Source organism: Macaca thibetana, chromosome 6 (genome assembly GCF_024542745.1).
Source record: "Macaca thibetana thibetana isolate TM-01 chromosome 6, ASM2454274v1, whole genome shotgun sequence".
Lineage (NCBI taxonomy): Eukaryota > Metazoa > Chordata > Mammalia > Primates > Cercopithecidae > Macaca > Macaca thibetana.
In genome coordinates this window covers 54,227,625-54,246,831 of record NC_065583.1, presented here as the reverse complement: position 1 = coordinate 54,246,831, position 19,207 = coordinate 54,227,625, and the positions used below count along the sequence as shown (strand labels likewise).

The following is a 19,207-nucleotide window of genomic DNA, read 5'->3' as shown; positions in this document are numbered from 1 at the left end:
AGTAGGTTTTTCATATTTGCCCTTTATCAGGTTGAGGAAACTCCCTTCTGTTTCTAGTTTGCAGAAATTTTTTGTTAGGAATAAATATACTTTTCTAAATGTTTGCTAAATGCAGACATCTTTTGAAATAATCTCATATATATATATGATTATTTTATCATTCAGGTCTACTTAAGTTATATATATATGTATATATGAAAGAACAAACCTCTACTCACCTGGTCATAAAGTTTAATCCTTTTGCATATTGTTGCATTTAATTCACTAAAATTTTGTTTAGAATTTTTGCACCTATGTGCATGATATTCGTTTGTAGTTTGTTTGTTTCTTTTTTACTGCAAATGTCTCTGGTTTTAGTGTTAAGGTAATTTTGACCTCACAGTTGGGAAGTTGGGAAGTAGTCTCTGGCCTTCAATTTTCTGGAAGAAGTTTTTTTAGAATTGGTATTTTTTCTTCTTTTAATGGTTGGTATAATTCATCATTGAAACCATCTGGAATTGGAGGTTTTTTAAAATACGAAAGCTTTTAACTATAATTTAATTGCTTCGAAATATATAAGTCCATTCAGGTTATTTATTTCTACTTGAATAAGCTTTAGTAGTTTCTTCATTTCATCTAGGTTATCAAATTTGTTGGCATAAAGTTTTTATTAACATTTACCTTTAAAAAATCTATAGATTTTATAGTGGTATCACTTCTCTAATTTCTAATACTGGTAATTTGTGTCTCTTCTCTTTTTTCCCTGATAAGTATGGTTAGAAGTTGATCCATTTTGCTGATCTTCTCACAGAATTAGGTTTTACTTTTGTTAATTTTCTCTTTTGCTTTTCTGTTTTTTATTTTATTGATTTTAGCTTTGATTTTTATTATTTCTTTTACTCTCCCTTTCATGGGGGTTTTATTTGATCTTTATTTTCTAGTTTCTTAAGGTGGAAACTGAAATAATTTCAGACTTTTCTTCTTTCATAATGCAGGCATTTGGTGCTACAAAATTTCCTCTATGTGCTGCTTTAACAGCATTTCATAATTTTGACACGTTGTCATTTTGTTTTCATTTACTTTAAAATACCTTCTGATTAATGTATCTTTTGATTTCTTTATTGACTTTGAGTTATTTAAAAGTGTGTTATTTAGTTCCAAATATTTGGAAGGATTTTCCAGATATCTTGCTGTTACCGATTTCTAACTAAATTTCCTTATGATTAAAAAACTGCTTTGTATGCGCTGAATCTTTTAAAATTGACTGAGATTTGTTTTATTTCATAGAATATGATCTAACTTGATTATTGTTCTGTATGTTCTTGAAAAGGAAATATATTCTGCTGTTATTGGGTGGAGTGTACTATAAATATTAATTAGATCAAGTTGGTTTTAGTTTCAAATCTACTATATCTTATTTTCTTTTTAATTGTTCTATCAATTATTAAGACTAGTTATTCAAATCTCCTGCTTTAGTTGTATCTATTTCTCATTGCAGTTTCTGAAACTGCATGCATAATGTTTAATGTTTGGGATTATTGTTGGGATTATTATTTCATTAATAATGGATTGAACATATTGTCATTATAAAGTGACATTCATTATCTCTAAAAATAGTCTTTGTTCTGAAATCTTCATTTGATATTAATATAGCTACTCCAGCTTTCTTTTGATTAGCATTAGTATGTTGTTGTTTTTTAACATACCTTTACTTTAAAAATATTTGCATTTTTATCATGTGTGTTTCTTGTACTTGTAAGCAGCATATAGTTAGGTCTTACACTTTTAATCCAATCTGTTAATCTCTGTCTTTTAATTTACGTATTAGACCATTTATGGTTAATATGATTATTGATATAGTTAGATTTGATTTCTGCTTGTCCCATCTGTTTTTTGTTCTCATTTTTCTCTTTTATACTTTCATTTTAAGTTGAATATTTTTTATAATTCTATTTTATCTTCTTTGTTGGCTTACTAGCTATAAATCTTAGTTGTATTGTTTTTGTGGTTGTTTTGGGGTTTATAGTATCCACAGTTAACTCTTCTCACATTGTAATTTGAGTCAAAATGATGCTTCAGGGAGAGAATGAGGTATGTATCTAATGGCCAGATTTCTAATTCCCCTTATATCTTTTGGCCATCCCACTTGGACTAGGTCGTGACACCTTTACTTAAAATGTATGACACAAGTTCTGAGTTCTTGTATCTCCTCCTTATATAGATGGGTCTTCCATTTTTCTGCTAATGTTTATTTTTATTTAATTTAGTAACCGACTCACCTGAAAGATCATTCAAAAAAGCAGTGTATTAGTTACAAATAATGTTTTGCTGCAATAAATAGAGATCTGAAAAATAGAAACATATACATAATAAGGATCATCATGTCATGATAATTCTGGAAGTGGGTGGTTTATGGCACTTATTTATCCATGCCAAGAATTCAGAGTGAAGGGTTCCATGATTCTCTTGGTCCTTCCCTCAGAGTTGCCTGGTGCTCTTTGCAGATTCAGCGATGTCCACACACCAGGCAGCAGGAAGAAGAAAGAGAAGGGGAGTTGCATTTACCAACTGAATCTGTCTTTTGGCACTGTTTTCCACATGGGCATTTCAATCTAGAAAGAGGGCCAATAAATGTAGTTTATTGCTGACATCACTGCTGGCTGTGGTACAAGTAAGATTCTGTTAAGGATAGAAGGAAGAGTAGACATTGGGTATACAATTGGCAATGTCTGCCAAAGACACTGCCAGTAGTAGCTCTTTGTACTTGCCCTGAAATGACATGAAAACCCTATAAGAAATGGAGAGAAAAGACTTATAGATACAGAGTTTTTGTATTATTATTATTATTACATTTACTAAGTGCAAATGTCTAGGTTCCTAGCGTTCTCAAGCTCTTTCCACCACTGATAGCCATCTATGGATATCACACATATGGACCACTGGTGGCTGTGGGGTAAGAACCCCTGACCCTAAGCAAAAAGTTATGCAACTTTGGGGATGGGATGCAAGGAAAAAGATGTGTGAGGCAGCTGTTTTGGGGCACTCCTCCCTGCAACATTATTTCAAAGATACCCACTTTTTCAGCTTAGATGTTTTCTCTTTCATGAGATGCTCTTGATCTCACCCCAGTTAGAATTAACTACTTCCACAGTCTCCACAGTATTGTTATAACAGTTTTATTGAGATGTAATTCACATACCATACAATTAAACCATTTAGAATATACAATTCACCCATTTTTAGTATATTCACAAAGTTGTACAGCCATCACACAATCAAGTTTTGAATATTTTTATCATCTCAATACAACCCTTATACCTATTAGCCATCAATCCATATTAACCCACAGCCCTAGACAAACAACTGATACCCTGTCTATCCATATGGTGCTGTCCATTTGGACATTTCAAATAAATTGAATTATTCAGTATGCTCTCACAGTATTTTTCTGAAACTTCTCTTATTATCCCTGGATTCTACTCTGCATTTATTGAGTTTGATGGATCTACATCAGATTTCCTTTGAAGACTAAGAGTTCCCAGTCTGCCATCTTTGTATACACAGTACTGCCTATCAATGTACCTAATGCATCAGTAAATACTAAACAGAAGAAAAAGAGAATTACCTTTCCTTTTTATAAACAAACATAATAGGGTAGGCTGCAATATAATGTTTGGAAATATGAAAGCAAAATGGTTCCTGTGCACTTGTAGTAGCAATTAGATTTTGTAAGGACTTTGCATGTAATTGTCCTCAGACAAAAGTGTGGGGAAGATAAAGTTTATCTTGGAAGTCAACTCTCTGCTTCTTTCTCCTTCTTCCTCCTTTGAATCTTTTGACTTCTGACTCCAGGCCATCTAGTATACCTGCCCTGGTATCTGATCCAGAACACCCTCTATCATCCTTTTCACCCCTGCTCCCTCTCACTTCCATTAAAATCCATCTTACATTTTGGTCCACTGGGAGTCAGGGACCTGGGTTTAATACCAACTATGAATATTGGGGAAAGTACCCATTTTCCTGATCTATTTTCTCATCTGAAAAATGCAGGAATGATGCTCAGTAAAGGCACGTTTAACTCTAAAACTCTATATTTCTCTGTAGCAACTCACAGAATAAATGAGAGAAAATAAGATTTATGACTTCCACTCTTTGCTCATAACATCAGCATAAAAGGAATTTCTGGGGACAGATAGGTTAGCTGGAAGGTTTGTGTCTCTATTGGAGAGTTGTTTTCAAGAACTATGTTGATTCTGGAAACATTTTCCATATTAATTTAAATAAATATATTATATTCTTTAAGACAATGGTATATACTGTCTTTAGAGATATAATTGGTTTATAAAGAAGTCTTTAGTCTGTCTACTCCTCCTTTTACTTTTTTGGCATCCCTAGGTGAAAATCCAAAGGGAATTGTATGTGGCAGAAGAAAAACTATTGAGTATAGTTAATGGTTGTCAGTATTAAAGCCAAGTATTTACAAGTAAAAGGAATGAGGTCCATGTCATTGGTAATGGGATTTAAATGGATTTAGGAACTAAGACTGAAACAGGAGCCTAATTAGAGAAGATTCCAGGGTCATCATGTCAGTGCCCACCTGTCCATCAGGCAGACAGAGTGTCCACAGCTTTTGCTTCAAAGACATGGCCTGTTCTTCTCATCAGTGTCTCTTGCCTCCTAGTTCTTGAGAGAAAAGATATCTTGGCTGCCCCGTGCAGCTTGCTGTGTCTGAAGGAGCATACTGAATGCAGGCTGAGATTCAGCTTATGTCTGGCCTCTAAAAAAGATTCAGACTCAGAATATGATATTTAATGATTTTCTTAAAGATGGGGGCAGAAAAGAAATCATATTAGATAGATTATCTTTGCTTGGGTTATTCTGGTTTTAATTGCCCTTTTAAAAGTAAGAAGAAAGGACATGGGTAGGGAATAAAATATCTATTTCCATTCATGGGGCAGCCGCACTTATAATGGTTCCTTTGTACCTATTCTTTGTATCTCAGCTACTGAACATTTGCTAAGTGGACCTCTGTTCCTTTTTTTCTTTTCTAGTTCACTTTGGGGTTTTCTACATGAACAATTAATGTCTTTAGCCTACATTGGTTTTTCATGTGGAGCATGTTAGTTATAGAAGCAACACCCAGAGTAGGTGACATCTGAAGCTGAATGGGGGAGGTAAGACCAAGGTAGTAATTGAGCTCAGCTAATCTCTTGGTGGTGGAGTGGGCGTCTGTGTCATGCATGTGCCGTAGTCAGTGTTTCTGCACCTTGGTGAGTTAGCACATTAGAGAATATAGAGAGGTCTATAGCTTACTCTGTCCTCCTCTGTTGCTTCCCTTTGCTCTTTTCCATCTTTGATGAGGTTTGTTGCTGGATGTGGAGAGCCCAGAGATGGTGGAAAAGGGCATGGAGCAGAGATGGCACTTGTATAATGGAGTCTAATGTGTGAAGATTCTCCATCATAGAAGTAGGATTTTGTGTTCTTTCCTTTTAGACTCCATCCCAACAATATTTATCATCATTTAGATCATTATTTGTCTTTAGGCATCAATGTGCAGAGGTGATTCCATTGGCTTTAGCTTTAATTAAGAAAAAATAAATCATTAGGGAAGCAGATTCCCTCTTCCAATTCCTAATTAACTTACAGGCAAATTTGTTTTCTGCTAATGACACATCCACATTTTGTTTCAGACTTTGGCCAAATGTTAGCTCAAGGTTTTCATAAATGTAATCCATATTTTAAAATTACCATCACGGATTTTTAAAAAATTATTATAATTGACTGAACTTCTTGGAATTCATTTCATAAAACACAAAGTTTGCACTATCGAGAATCACACATGAGAACATTGTGTGATTATCGAGCAATCTCAAAGTGTTCTGAAGCAAGTCTCCTTTGATTCTGCACATAGAAATCTACTTATTATCTTTTTTGGAGTTAACAAAATAAGAGCAACAAAAAAACAATGGATTGGGATCCAACCAAATGCAATTCTGATTCTTAGTTCTCTGGAACATATGCGTAACTTATGCATTTATTTACCCATTCTAATAAGTGCTAGCTTGATATTAGAGCAAAGTGCTAGGCTGGCTTGCTCAATCTTACCTTTCTTACCAGTTGATTCAGGCGGAACTCATTTGGTGTCACCCTGGAGTTAAGAGTCAACACAACTACAATTAAAACCAAATTTTAATTTCCACCTTCTGTGGTGTATATCAAATAAGTAGTGTGTGGGAGAGAAAGATGAGTCGAGTGGTAAAAAGTGAAAATGAAGATAAAAGGTGAAAAAAATGAAAGGATAGAGGAGAAAGGGAGAGCAGCGAATTGAGACCTGTCCATAGAATACCGGAAACATTCTCCCCTCATAGCCAGCTCCTTGCCAGATGAATACAAAACTCTAGGTTGCTCTGATGGAATCCAGCTTTTTGAGTACCCAGAAGTTTTCAAATTCTCAAATGATAATATTAATTATTTTGTCCAATAAAATCTTACATAGATGCCCAAGATAAAAAACAATTTAAGTTGTATTAATATAAATCTACCATATAAATGAACATTTATAAAATTTCTTTAGTATGAAGTTAATTCGTGGGAACTACACTGTTAAACACAAAAGTTTGAAATTCAAGAATATGGAGAATACTTCCTTTCATCAGCCACTACATTCAATTTCTGTGTTTTGTTTTAAATGCACAGTGTCAAAGAAGTCTTGTTTCACATTAAAGGCAAAGAGTATCTAATTTTTAAAACTTCTGGAAATATTCAAACAGAATTTTAGTAGCTTTACTATGTTGAAGAAGGATAATTGGTAAACTTGGGTCTGAAGGCTGTTCACTGTAATAGTTGCAAACATAGATGCCATCAGTACCTAAGACAAGTAGGAGGCAAACCCTCTTGTTTTGACATATTTACAGTGGGTGCCAGAGCTCTCACTGGTGGAAGAGTCCCCTGTACCCATGCTGCCATTGAACACAGTGTGAGATAGCATCCAGAGCATACCCTGCACTGCTAGACCCAAGCCTACTGTGGCATTTAGTTGAACTTTGCACACTCAAGTATCGTAGTTTGCTGGCTTTAGGTATGTACATACCTAAATTTTAACAAAAGAACAGTACCTTGTGCTTACAAATGAATGACATCTACAAGTTCAAACACAAACCTAGAGGTGGAAGGAGACACTGAACCCTGAAGTTGGCACATATTGACTTAACTTGGCAGCAAAAATCAAAATAATGCAGGGCCAGTGTGTTCATATGTTACAGGCAAGTTCTGCTTTTAATTACATTGAAATATGTAATTGACCCAAATATTATGAAGTTGCTAAGCACTTCCTTCAAACTCTAGTATCAGAAAATTCTACCCTCGACCAGAGTCCCAAGCTCACCAGTCCTGGTATTCCTCACTAAATCGCCTAGGTGCTAAAGAGTTATTCTGATGAGAGCAAGAGAGCTTGTATTTTCCAAAATTTATGGCCACTTTATTTCATTGTGGTGTCATCTCCCTGTTGGTTTCTTATAACAAATGTATACTTTTCATTAAACTATTCCTAGCGAATTCTCAGAATAAAGTCCCAATACCTTAATTTGGTTTTCAGAGTCTCTCTCTCTATCTTGCAAAGATATTGCCCCAAACACTGCCCCCAACATAACTTATTTCATTTGTTTTTCTTTTTACCTGTTGCTTTTGCTTTCTCTTCACCTAAAATGCCCACCCTTATATATCTTCGTGTCTCAATCTTATGATCAAGACCTTAGAAGTAGTCATTTATGGTTCAGCAATATTTATGCACTGTGTGTGTGTGCACATGTATATATATACATATATACACACACATATTAAACATACACCTTAGTGCATGAATCACATATATTAATACTAATGACATGGAAATATTATTGTCATTATATTAAGTGGAAAAGCATATTGAAAAATATGATTCTATTTTTTTGAGGAGAAAAATATGTAGGAAAAAATTCCTGAAGGTTCTACATCCACAAAAATGTTACCAGTTTGAGCTACTGGAGATAAGACTTATTTTACTTATTGGTGTTTTATATATTTGGGCAGTAAGTCTTTTGTAATAAGACATGCACTAATAAAATGCATCTCTAAAGTACATAGCACCTCATACCACCCTTAAATAAAATTTTAGAATATCTGAACCCCAAACCCTTTAAGTTGTTCTCACAATTATGCATATATCCAGATATTTTAAATAATGTTTAACCAATGTGCATGGTACTAAGGTTGTTGATAATGCTAAGATTTGGCACAGCATATTTTAATGCCTATTTTGGAAATCATCAGACTGTCCATTCACTCACATTTGCAGTGATGCCCCTTTGTCTGCAAGGGTAGAGTACACCTGAGATATTTACTAATGAAAGAGCATTGAGATTTACTGTTTTCCAAAGACCTGGGTGGCATTTTTCAAATATCCTCCTCAACAGAAAAAGAGCAAGCAATTCTGCTGTGTCATAGTTGTGAACAACGTGTTCACAAAGAAGTGTGACTACAGTTTCTGGTGAATGTATTAGTAAAAAAAATCATAATACATAATCATAATACTCCCCATCCACTCTGTCACTCTGAGGCCCTGATATCCTGCTTTGTGGTTTGTTTCTCCACATAGGCTCCTTCTGACACAAAAAGGATATATTTGATACTCACTGATAATTTTTTTAAAGAGTGAATTAGGCAATTTTCCTTGAAACGTCTTTTCTAATTTAGCATGAAGTAGAATAGAATAGTAGAAATGATGGGATTTATTTGGCGATACTAAAATAAGAAGGGGAATTGTTTGGTCCTACAGCAGACTGTAAGAGGGCTGAGGAATGGATTGAAGAAAATTATCAAGCATGCATGTTGTTTTTAAGTGATACTTGAGACTTGGATGTGCAACAGCTGTGTTGTTGGTTTTTTTTTTCTTGTGCCAACTTTCTTTATTTGATTGATTTTCTCTCTGACAGCCCACTGTGCTGATAAATGTGTCCACGGTCGCTGTATTGCTCCAAACACCTGTCAGTGTGAGCCTGGCTGGGGAGGGACCAACTGCTCCAGTGGTAAGTTTCCACCTGCTGTTGTCCGTCTCGGGATGTTTTTGCTGTAGGGGCCTCCTTGTCTGCAGATGACCCTGGGTCATGCTTTCCCTCTTCATCCCTACACAGAGCGTAGTGTGAATGCCACGTCCATCTCAGTCATACAGTTTCTTTTAAATCTGTACATGTACATATACATTATTTGTTAATTAAGTATAACGAAAAGTTCTTGGAAAGAAGGAAATTTCCGCAATCATACAACAGCTCATACTTCTGCGGATGTGAATGCATTTTCTAGAGTAGGGTCCACAATTTAGGCTCCTTACTTCAGTAAGGCAGTTGTGGTAACATAGCTATTGTATCCTAACTTCTGTTTTTACCTGTTGATTTCTCCAAGAAAATTTCTTGGTGGTTAAAATTTACCACCTGTTGGTTTTTAACTCAGAAGTGAAATTGGTATTATTGATGCTAACATATTTTTTTGTCTCTGAATTCTGAGATGCAAATAATGAGTACTTGTTCAGATAACTTTCGGGAGACTTATCTGTAATAAATGAAAATTCATGAACATTTTGGTACTTGTTAAATCAATTCCTAACGTAGTGTATCATTTGTCTCCATTGTGTTAGAATTATAATTCTAAAATGATGGCATTTTGGACTCAAAGCAGTCTACACCTAACATTTCATATTCATTATCGTAAAGATTATATCATGGAATGTCATGTAATACAGTTGCTTTTCTAAATTTCACAGTTTAAACCAAAATCTTCTGGCTAACTTGTTGCTGTGCACGTAATTGCATCCACTTCCTTTTCCTTTATACTTCTTTTTTCGCCTTGAGAAACGTGAGAAGGAATTAAAGTGCAACTAAATTGTAATGCGTGAAACATTACATTTAGAAAAAGGAAACAATCGTTTTAAAAAGTTAGCAAGTTCGCATGACAGCACAAATTTCTCTTCGTTGCCATCAAGGAATTTTTTGAAATTAGTCTGAATGGACTTATTTCAATAAGCTGATTTAAAAAATTTTTACTTGCTTACTTTGGAATTGGGGAGATTATTTATCTTGCTAGGACTACTTGTTTCGGACTTGTGATCTCTTGGCTCTCCTTGAAGCAGCATCTCCAGGGGAAGCCCTTGTGCCGTCTGTGCACAGAACGCTTGGTGTGAAAGAGCCTTTTTACTGTACCTTAAACAGTGACTGGGAGTGTGTGTGTGTGTGTGTGTGTGTGTGTGTGTGTGTGTCTTTCTGCGCCTGACAGGCTTCTCAATTCCAGGGAAAAACTGTCTTGCAGGGTTTTGTTTTGCTTCTGTTGGAAATCAGGAGGAGAGTGGGCATTTTGTTCACATGCCATTGAGGCAAAATGTTTGGGATGTGGGATTTGGCTCATGTCCATTTTTCTGGCCGACTGACCTCAAATGTGATGTTGCTTTCATTAACTTTTCCAGTTTAAAAATCAGTTGTGCCTAGACATCTTGAAGAAAAATAACATTATTATAAACTAGTGGGATAGGGAAGAGTGGGCATATTCGTCATTTGAAACTATGTGGTTTGCCACTAATTCCAGGACAAAAAAGCTACAGAATAACTTCAGTTGTATTCATACTTTGTCCCCTAAGAACTGCAGACTACCTTGAGCTGAGGGCTCAGACTGAAGAGTGTTTGTGTAAGCAAAACAAAAGCCTACATGGGTTTCAGACTCTCTAGAACTGATTAGGACCTTCTAGAAAATAAACTGTTGCTTTATTTTGGAGTTTAATGGAGACTCTAGAATTCTGAGAACAGATGTTCTTGTAACACTGAAATATGATACTGAGGCAACTTTTAGTTTATTTTTACAACTCATGTTTGACTTTATGATGAACAAAAGCATAAATAAACATGAACAGATGTCTGAAATGTTTAAAGGTGTTCTGAGAAAAACATTTCTGATGCCTTTTTAAGCAGGTAAAAAATGATATTCTGAGCTGAACCCAGAATATGGGTCTTGCTATCTGGGTTTTGTCTGTGGCAATCAGCCTAATATCAGGAAATGTATCATTTTGTTTATTCTTGACCAGATAATTCTGGAACCAAAATCTATTGTCTAGTAATGTGCTACTTAGCAGAGTTTAAATGGCCTAATTTCAAAGGATTCTATTTCCATCTCCCCTCCTCTTTGGTTATTGTTATGTATCAATTTGATGGTGTACATTGGATCCATAAAATAATTCCTTTGATAATTAGATTGGCTCCTTGTATCACTTATGGTACAATCAGGAGACAGAAACCACAGTAATTTTTAAATTTTTTAAGTATAAATTTGTTTTATTTTGGAACACTTTTAGACTTATAGAAAAGTTGCAAAGATAGTACAGAGCTCCTGTGCGCTCAAACCCAGCCTCCCCCATTGTTAACTTCTTAAATTATTATTAGTTTGTCAAAACTGGGAAACTGACAGTAGTATATTACTATTAAATCAACTGCAGATGTTATTTGAATTTTATCAGTTTTTGCACTAATGTCCTCTTTCTCTTCCAGATTCCAGCTCAGACCAACACACTACATTTCACTGTCATGTCTGCCCTGTCTTTTCTGATCTGTGACAGTTTCTCAGTCTTTCCTTGTTTTCATGACCGTGAAATTGATAGTCTAGAGGAGAACTGGCCAGGTATCCTGTAGAATGTTCCCCAATCTGTTTGTCTGGTGTTTTTCTCATGATCAGACATGGGTTATGAGTTTTGAAGAGAATACCGGAGTTGAAGTGCTCTTTCTCTTCACATCATATCATGATATCCATGTGACATCACTGATGTCATCACTTGGTTAACCTTCATCAGTTGGTTGAGGTAGTGTGCTAGGCTTCTCCACATAAAGTTACAATTTTCCCCTTTCTGTACTCTACTCCGTAGAAGCAAGTAACTAAGTCTATCCTACCTTTAGGGATGAAGGGCAGGACTCAAGCTCCATGTCTTTGAGGAAGGAATATCTGCCTATATTATTTGGAGTTTTTCTGTAAGGAAGATTTGTTTCTTCTCCTGCATTTATTCAAACATTTATTTATATCAGTAAGGACTCATGTGTATTGATTTGACATTTTGGATTATAAAACAGTATTACATAATGTATTTTGTTGCCCAGGTCATTCCAGCTTTGGCCATTGTGTGCTTTTTTGTTGTTTTTAGACGGAGTCTCACTCTGTCGCCTAGGCTGGAGTGCAATGGCACGATTTTGGCTCACTGCAACCTCTGCCTCCTGGGTTCAAGCAATTCTCATGCTTCAGCCTCCCTAGTAGCTGGGCTTACAGGCCTGTGCTGCCATACCTGGCTAATTTTTGTAGTTTTAGCAGAGATGGGGTTTCACCGTGTTGCCCAGGCTGGTCTCGAAGTCCTGACCTCAGGTGATCCACCCACCTCAGCCTCCAAAAATGCTGGAAGTACAGGTGTGAGCCACTGCGCCCAACCCATTGTGTCCCTTTGACGTGACTCATCTTTTTGATTTTGAGTGCTTTCTTACTTTCTGGTGCTAGAAGGTATTCCAGGCTCATTTTTTATTTTTCCTGCTGCAGCCCTAAAATGAACGATTTTTCAAAGGAACCTTGGTACCTTTTATTGTAGAGTGGTATATATAAACCAAGATCTAGGTGCTGGTGTGGTCATTGCTACTAGGACACAAAGTAACTTCAAAGGAGAAAGTTAAATATAAAGAATTATTAACTAACTATAACAGGAGATTGGAGTAATGGGGGATGGGCTCGTAAGAAGTAGATAGATCTCTAGAGAATATAGGAATAGCAGCTATAAGAAGGAACCACTACCCCTAGGGTGGAGATAGAATGTCCAAAGAAGAAACACCACTAAGGGTGTGATCCAGAACTGCTGGAAAGGGCACAGCCACAGCTCAGTCAGATCCAGAGAGGCTGCTGTGGTACTATTCTAGCAGAACTTGCTGGAAATATGCCCTCTAGACCTTTTATAGGACTTTTGAAAAAAATTCTTCATGGAAAAGTCTCACCAGAAGCACTCTGCTACAAAAAAGGGGAAGTTGTTGGCTGATGGGTGCTGCTAGCCACAGTGTACTACGGGAGCTAGATGCTAGAGAAGCTGTCCATGCTGCAAGAACTTGGTTCTGGATAAGCAATTTGTGCTACAGAAACCAGGCATTGGAAAAGTCATAGGTGCTCCAGGAGCCAGGTACTGGCGCAGCCATTGGCACTGTGCTTACATTGCAGAAGCTTGGTGCTTTAGGAGCTAGCGCACTACGTGCTCTGAGTGCACTGGAACTAGAATGGAAAACTCCTTTTGCAATGTCTTTCTAGCGCCCCTGATTGAAAATACGTAACAGTTGGCCAACTGGCAATAGAAAAATATTTGGAGGGCACATATCCATTTATGTAGAGCAGGCAATGAAGGATAAATTTAGAGCTGAAAGGCAATAAGTTGATAACTGTTGATGTACACTCCTTTGGTTATCCAACTCCTATATGCACCCTCCACACACGTTTGCATTCCTATACATTAAAAAACCCTGTATTTCCACCTAGTACACAGCAATTCATCTTAGAAGTGAACATGCTCATACTCTCTTCCTAAAATGAGGAGATGCAAGTCCCAACATTCACTGGATTCATTGCTGGTTATATTAAATTTTTTTCAAATTAAGTCACAGTTCTGCTGAATATTCTGTTTCCTAGATACTAAAGTTAACTTGCAACAACTAGCATATAAAACAAAAAGGAAAAAAAGAAAATAGCAAATAAAAATAAGCATATACATATAACAAACAAGTAACAAACATTAAGAGCTATTACAAACTCCTTTCATGCAATTGGTCACGAGATGATAACTGATATTTATGGCTTCTCTCTTCTACTTCCCATCCCATATTTCCCCCACTCTCAGCCCAAACTTCAGTTACTTGGGGTTATTTACCTGGTGGAGTGGCTCAAACCTCCATTACTGAAAGATCTGCATTCCTACTTGTCCTGCCTTTTTTTGATTGTTGACATTTCTCATCAGCGTTTATTACTGGCATGGGAGTATTAAGAGGTAATCCACAGGATCCTTGGGTTCCAGCCATAGTTCTTCCCTCCCTGTGCAGCAGCAACCCAATTTTCCCTTGAAACCCGGATTTCCCAATCTGGATCAATCACTCCAACCAGAATATTAACTCCTTTTATTGACATTAGGAGTCTAAAATGGTCAGATGGTAACCAATTGATAACCGTCATACATAGCTATCTTTTTTTTTTTCCTTTCTAAAATACATGGGTGATTAGGGGACTGCCAAATACCTTCAAATGTCCAGTTCCACAGAGGCTTCTCTTTGAGATTTGATATGTCTGTTTACCTTGGCAGCTGAGGGAAAGGTTCCTGCCTGTGACAAACAGTCAGTGTTCCTGGCTTTCCTAGGTCTCAATGTATTCTCTGTATAAAAAACCAGGCATGTCAGAGAATTGTAAAAAGTTTGTTCTCCCAGAATGAAATCATGATTTATTTGAGTAGACATATTCCTTCTTTTTAAATTGGATTAAAATTATTATTTTAAAAAAGCACACGTGTTTTACCTTTATTGGCATCTTAATGCATATCCTAGCTTTTATGAGTGAATGACATTAATCTATTTTATGTCATCTCCTTCTCCCCTCCCCTCTTTCCTGCTCTAGCTCTGTTCTTCCCTACATCATTTATCTGCTCATGCATCAATTCTCCATTGCTCTTCTCCTCTCACTGGATGGTAACTCCTGGAGGGCAAAGGCCATGTGTTATTAATCTCTGTAAGCCTCCATTGTGCCTGGCATGTGGTTGGAGCACAGTAAAGCTTCCATTTAATTAGATTGAAGGAATCATATGATTCTATATGATTCTGAGAAGGTCATTCATGTGTTCATTTTGTGAACTTTCATTGAATGATTACTGTGTGCAAGGGACTGCACTGAATGCTTGGGATAAAGGAACAAATGAGGAATGGTTGCTGCTCTGACAGAACTCATAGCTTAGGAGAAAGATAAAGTGAAAGAAAGAGAACTGTCTCTGTAGAAGAGGTAGATTGAGGGAAACTGGATGGAGTCAGATAAGATTGTGAGAGATTTTCTGAGTGGACGAGGGAGAGAAGGGCTAAGAGTATACAGCCCTTCACTTTCAGATGGGAACAGAAAACAGATTGCTATAGACTACTCTTTCAGAAACTTCCCTGAGAAGCCAAGGAGAGGAAGCAAAGAAATAGAGAGTTAGTAAGAAGTAAGTGTAGGGTCAAGAAAATTTTTTTTTTAAGCCTTTGTCTATGTTTTAAGGTGAAAAAGACTCAGAACCTGAGAAGATGGTGAAAGAAAAGAGGGAGAGGCTAGAGACCGGGTTGAGAGAGTGGACTGTGGAATAGAGGCAATAAGCCTCCTGAGAAGACAGCTGGGAGATGTGATGGGATCCTGGGTACTGACTGAGAGATTAGCAAGGAGTACTTCCCATTCCCAACAGAATTAGGAAGAAAAGCATGGCTAGAATAGGTGTAAACAGGTTTCTAGGTGTCAGGGGTGCTGGTGGGCAATGGGGAGGAGAATCTGAAGAAGTCTATATCAGATGACCTTCCTTCTCTTGATAAACTGGCAGGAGAGAATCTGCTGACATAAAAGGGGGCAGAAGGGCGGTTACATTGGTGATGATGATAGTAATAGTTCATCTTTATTGAGCACTTGGAATGCAAGCATCATTATAAGAGCTTTACAGGAATTGCTCTCTTAATGGCCACAACATACTATGAAATGGTTGCAGTTATTGTTCCTAATTTACAGATGAGGAAACGGAGGTGCAGAACATTTAGGTGACTTGCCTGAATTTATATATCTAGTAAGTGATGGAGCCAAACTTGCATCTCATTCAGAGCCAGTAACTTTAATTACTGTGGTATGGGGCCTCTGGAAGTTGGAAAACAGGTTTACTGAAAGTAGCAAGAGTCAAAAACAGTGAGGAGAATGAGAGCAGGAGACAGGGGCAGACAACACCAGACGATTATGAAAACAAACCCTCTGAGAGATGTTGAGGGCCCATTAATATTAGAGATGATGAATTCATAATGGCACCCATCTAGACTTTCCTCACTCATAATTTTGTGAATGTTGGGGCAGATTCTATTTACGATCCTTTTCAAGTCTGTGATTTTATGTACGACTTACTTTAATCAATATGTATATGCAACTCCTGAGATCTTTCTTTGTGATGGAAGCCCTTTAAACCTTTTGTATGAATAGCAATAACACATTTGTTTTCTTAAGCCATATAATCCTATTTATAATTTCCCAAACATCTATAGAGAAATCTATTTCACCTACAGCTATAGGGCACAAATGATAGAGTCCTAAATCAGCCAGCATATGGTTTTCAAATGCTTGTCCCTCGGGCTCTTTGCTTTTGACATTAGTACCACATAGAGGCAAAAATAGAAATTAACTTTGGTCTAGAAACTTCAGACTTGGGTTTTATTGAGTCACTAATAGCATTCTTGGTTAAATATACTTGGCAGTAGTGAAAATATGCCTAGGAGGCAAGACTAGCTTAAACATTTTCAGGTGCAGTATAAGGAACACTGATAACCTTTTGTGTAAAGCAGGCATGATGTACAGCATGGAGAAAGTAGTAAGATTTTGCCTGCAGGATATTCGAATGGGGGAATCCATTTGAAAGATATTACCAGCCAGAAACGTAAGGCTCAAAAAGCTGACATACTTCCTAGCAAAGTCTGCCATAAAGATCTATTGACTGGCAACAATGGTGGGATCGATGCTGTCTGCAGAGAGCAGACGCTGGGAGCCCAGTCCTCACTGCAAGTCCTTAACAGGCCTGTCGCGCTGTCAGAATTACTTTAGAAATCAGGTTGATGGAGCAGCAAGAATAAGAGTAGATCAGTTGGGTTCACTGGTGTTGGGGGCAGGATGATGATGATAACTGGGAAGGATTGGGTTCTGAACAGTTCATCAGAATTGTCCCAAAGGTAGTTTCACTGATGGACCATCCAAATAGTTTGATAGAGGTCACAGACAGAAACTGCTGATTTTGCCTTTCCTAAGGAGTCCAAAATTTGGGCTGTTCTTTGCCACTTTCAGGAGGGGCAAAGAACTACTAACACCACCCTCCGTCACCCATCCTGGAATGGAATCGCCATCCTCCTAGCTGCTCTTCTTTCTGTGATGTCTCTGTCCTCCCTTTCCTCATGCTTTGAACAAAGATAAGAATATCTATTATACTCATAGGCTTGTGGGGATTAAATGAGGACTTAACAGGTATTCTCCAGTGCTGTGCCTGGCAGTATATAATGACAAGTAAATGCTACTTACGATTCCTTGTGTGACAAACATAGCTTACATCACACTTCTTCACACATGGCCCAGTCTTTTGACCGAACAGAGGAGGGGGCAGCCCTTTGTGACGTTTCTTCTTGTCTCACAGGCCACACCCTTCTTTATTTACTTATTTATTTTTGAGACTGGGTCTCGCTCTGTCACCCAAGCTGAAGTACAGGGGTATGACCATAGCTCACTGCAGCCTCGACCTCCCAGGATCATGCCATCTTCCCACCTCAGCCTCCCGAGTAGCTGGGACAACAGGCATACACCAGCAAACCCAGCTAATTTTCCAATATTTTGTAAAGGCAGGGTCTCCCCGTGTCTCTCATGCAGGTCCCTACTCTGGGGCTCAAGTGATCCTCCTGCCTCAGCCTCCTAAAGTGTTGGGAATTACAGGCATGGGCCACCATGCCTGGCCCCCTACTCTGCTTTAAATGGAGCCTCTCTTTGTCCACAGTTCCTTGCCATGAGATTCCTCAGACAGAAGACCTGGTAAAGTTTTATTTTATATTTATTTATTTATTTATTTATGTGGTTCATTATTTCCAACCTCTGATCACAGATGTCCTTACCAGATGAAATCAAGTCCAGTGTATATTGCTTCTGGCATAGTAAGAATACTGATGATGTTTAAATTACTTGTGCTAGTGAGTTTATGCAGTGGCTTTAAAGATAAGACTGGGCTGTCATGTTGTTGAACTCCACTTCATATCATTCATTGATTTTCCTTTTTTTTGATACTTGGTGCAATATTCATTTTTCAGCAAATCTCGTTGGTTCAACTCCAAAATATAACCCAATTATAACCCTTCTCATTATCTGTACTGCTGCCACTCCAGTCCGTGCCACATTCTCTCTAAACTGGTGATCGCAATAGTCTCCTTGCTGGTCGTCCTGCTTCTTCCTCAGATGCCACCGAGTCAATTCTCTATGACCAGAGTGAGACCAGCGTGATCTTGTAAAAATGTACTTTAAAGCATGCTGCTCTCCTTCCCAAAACCAGCCAGAATTTCCCCTTGCAGTTAGAATAAACTCCAAAGCTCTGAGCACGATCCATCCAGTCATGCTTGATCTATTTCTTCCTGTTTCCCCGATGCCTTCTCATTCTTCTACCTTTCAGGACATCACAGTGCTCAGCCTCTGCCTTTCATTTATGGAGCACACTATTTTTATTTTTGCCTTTGCACTCGCTATTTCCTCTGCTCAGAATAATACTCTTCTCCCTGGTTCTTTATATGGCTGGCTTCTTTTTTTTTTTTTTTTTTTTTGAAACGGAGTCTTACTGTGTTACTCAGGCTGGAGTGCAGTGGCACAATCTCGACTCACTGCAACCTCTGCCTCCTGGGTTCAAGTGATTCTCCTGTCTCAGCATCCTGAGTAGCTGGGATTACAGGCGCCTACCATCATGCCTGGCTAATTTTTGTATTTTTAGTAGAGATGGGATTTCACCATATTGGCCAGGCTGGTCTCGAACTCCTGACCTCAAGAGATCTGCCCACCTCAGCATCTTTCCAAAGTGCTGAAATTACGAGTGTGAAGTACCACGCCTGGCCACACGGCTGGCTTCTTTAGGTCAATTAGTCAGCCTAAGTGCCACCACCATAGAGACACTATCTCTGACCTCCATATGCAAAGACTAGGACCCTATTACTCTGTATCACATCTCCTTTTTAACGTTTTTAAATAGGCACTTTCTAAAAATACGTGATTTGTTTACTTTTTTTTTTCTTATCTGTCTCCCCTCCAGGATGTAAGCCCCATGAAAACATGGATTTTGTCTGTTTTATCTCTGCTGTCTAGCTGTCACTGAATGTCTAGCACAGTCCTGGGTACACAGTTATGCTTAACAAGTATTTGTGGATGGAAGGAATGA

The 19,207-nt window shown here is 37.7% G+C and overlaps 2 protein-coding genes across 5 annotated transcripts in view; one reads left to right on the top strand and one right to left on the bottom strand.

Annotated features, from left to right (window-relative positions):
* Positions 1-19,207, bottom strand: part of C6H5orf63 (chromosome 6 C5orf63 homolog) — a 471,154-nt gene that overhangs the window by 319,848 nt on the left and 132,099 nt on the right. The window lies entirely within an intron of this gene.
* The window catches only part of MEGF10 (multiple EGF like domains 10), a 396,429-nt gene that overhangs the window by 298,026 nt on the left and 79,196 nt on the right, over positions 1-19,207 (top strand). For all 4 annotated transcript variants that reach the window (XM_050795753.1, XM_050795752.1, XM_050795755.1 and 1 more), the window contains one exon: positions 8,949-9,041. In XM_050795753.1, coding sequence (XP_050651710.1) covers positions 8,949-9,041 — 93 coding nt within the window. The remainder of the gene's footprint in view (positions 1-8,948; positions 9,042-19,207) is intronic.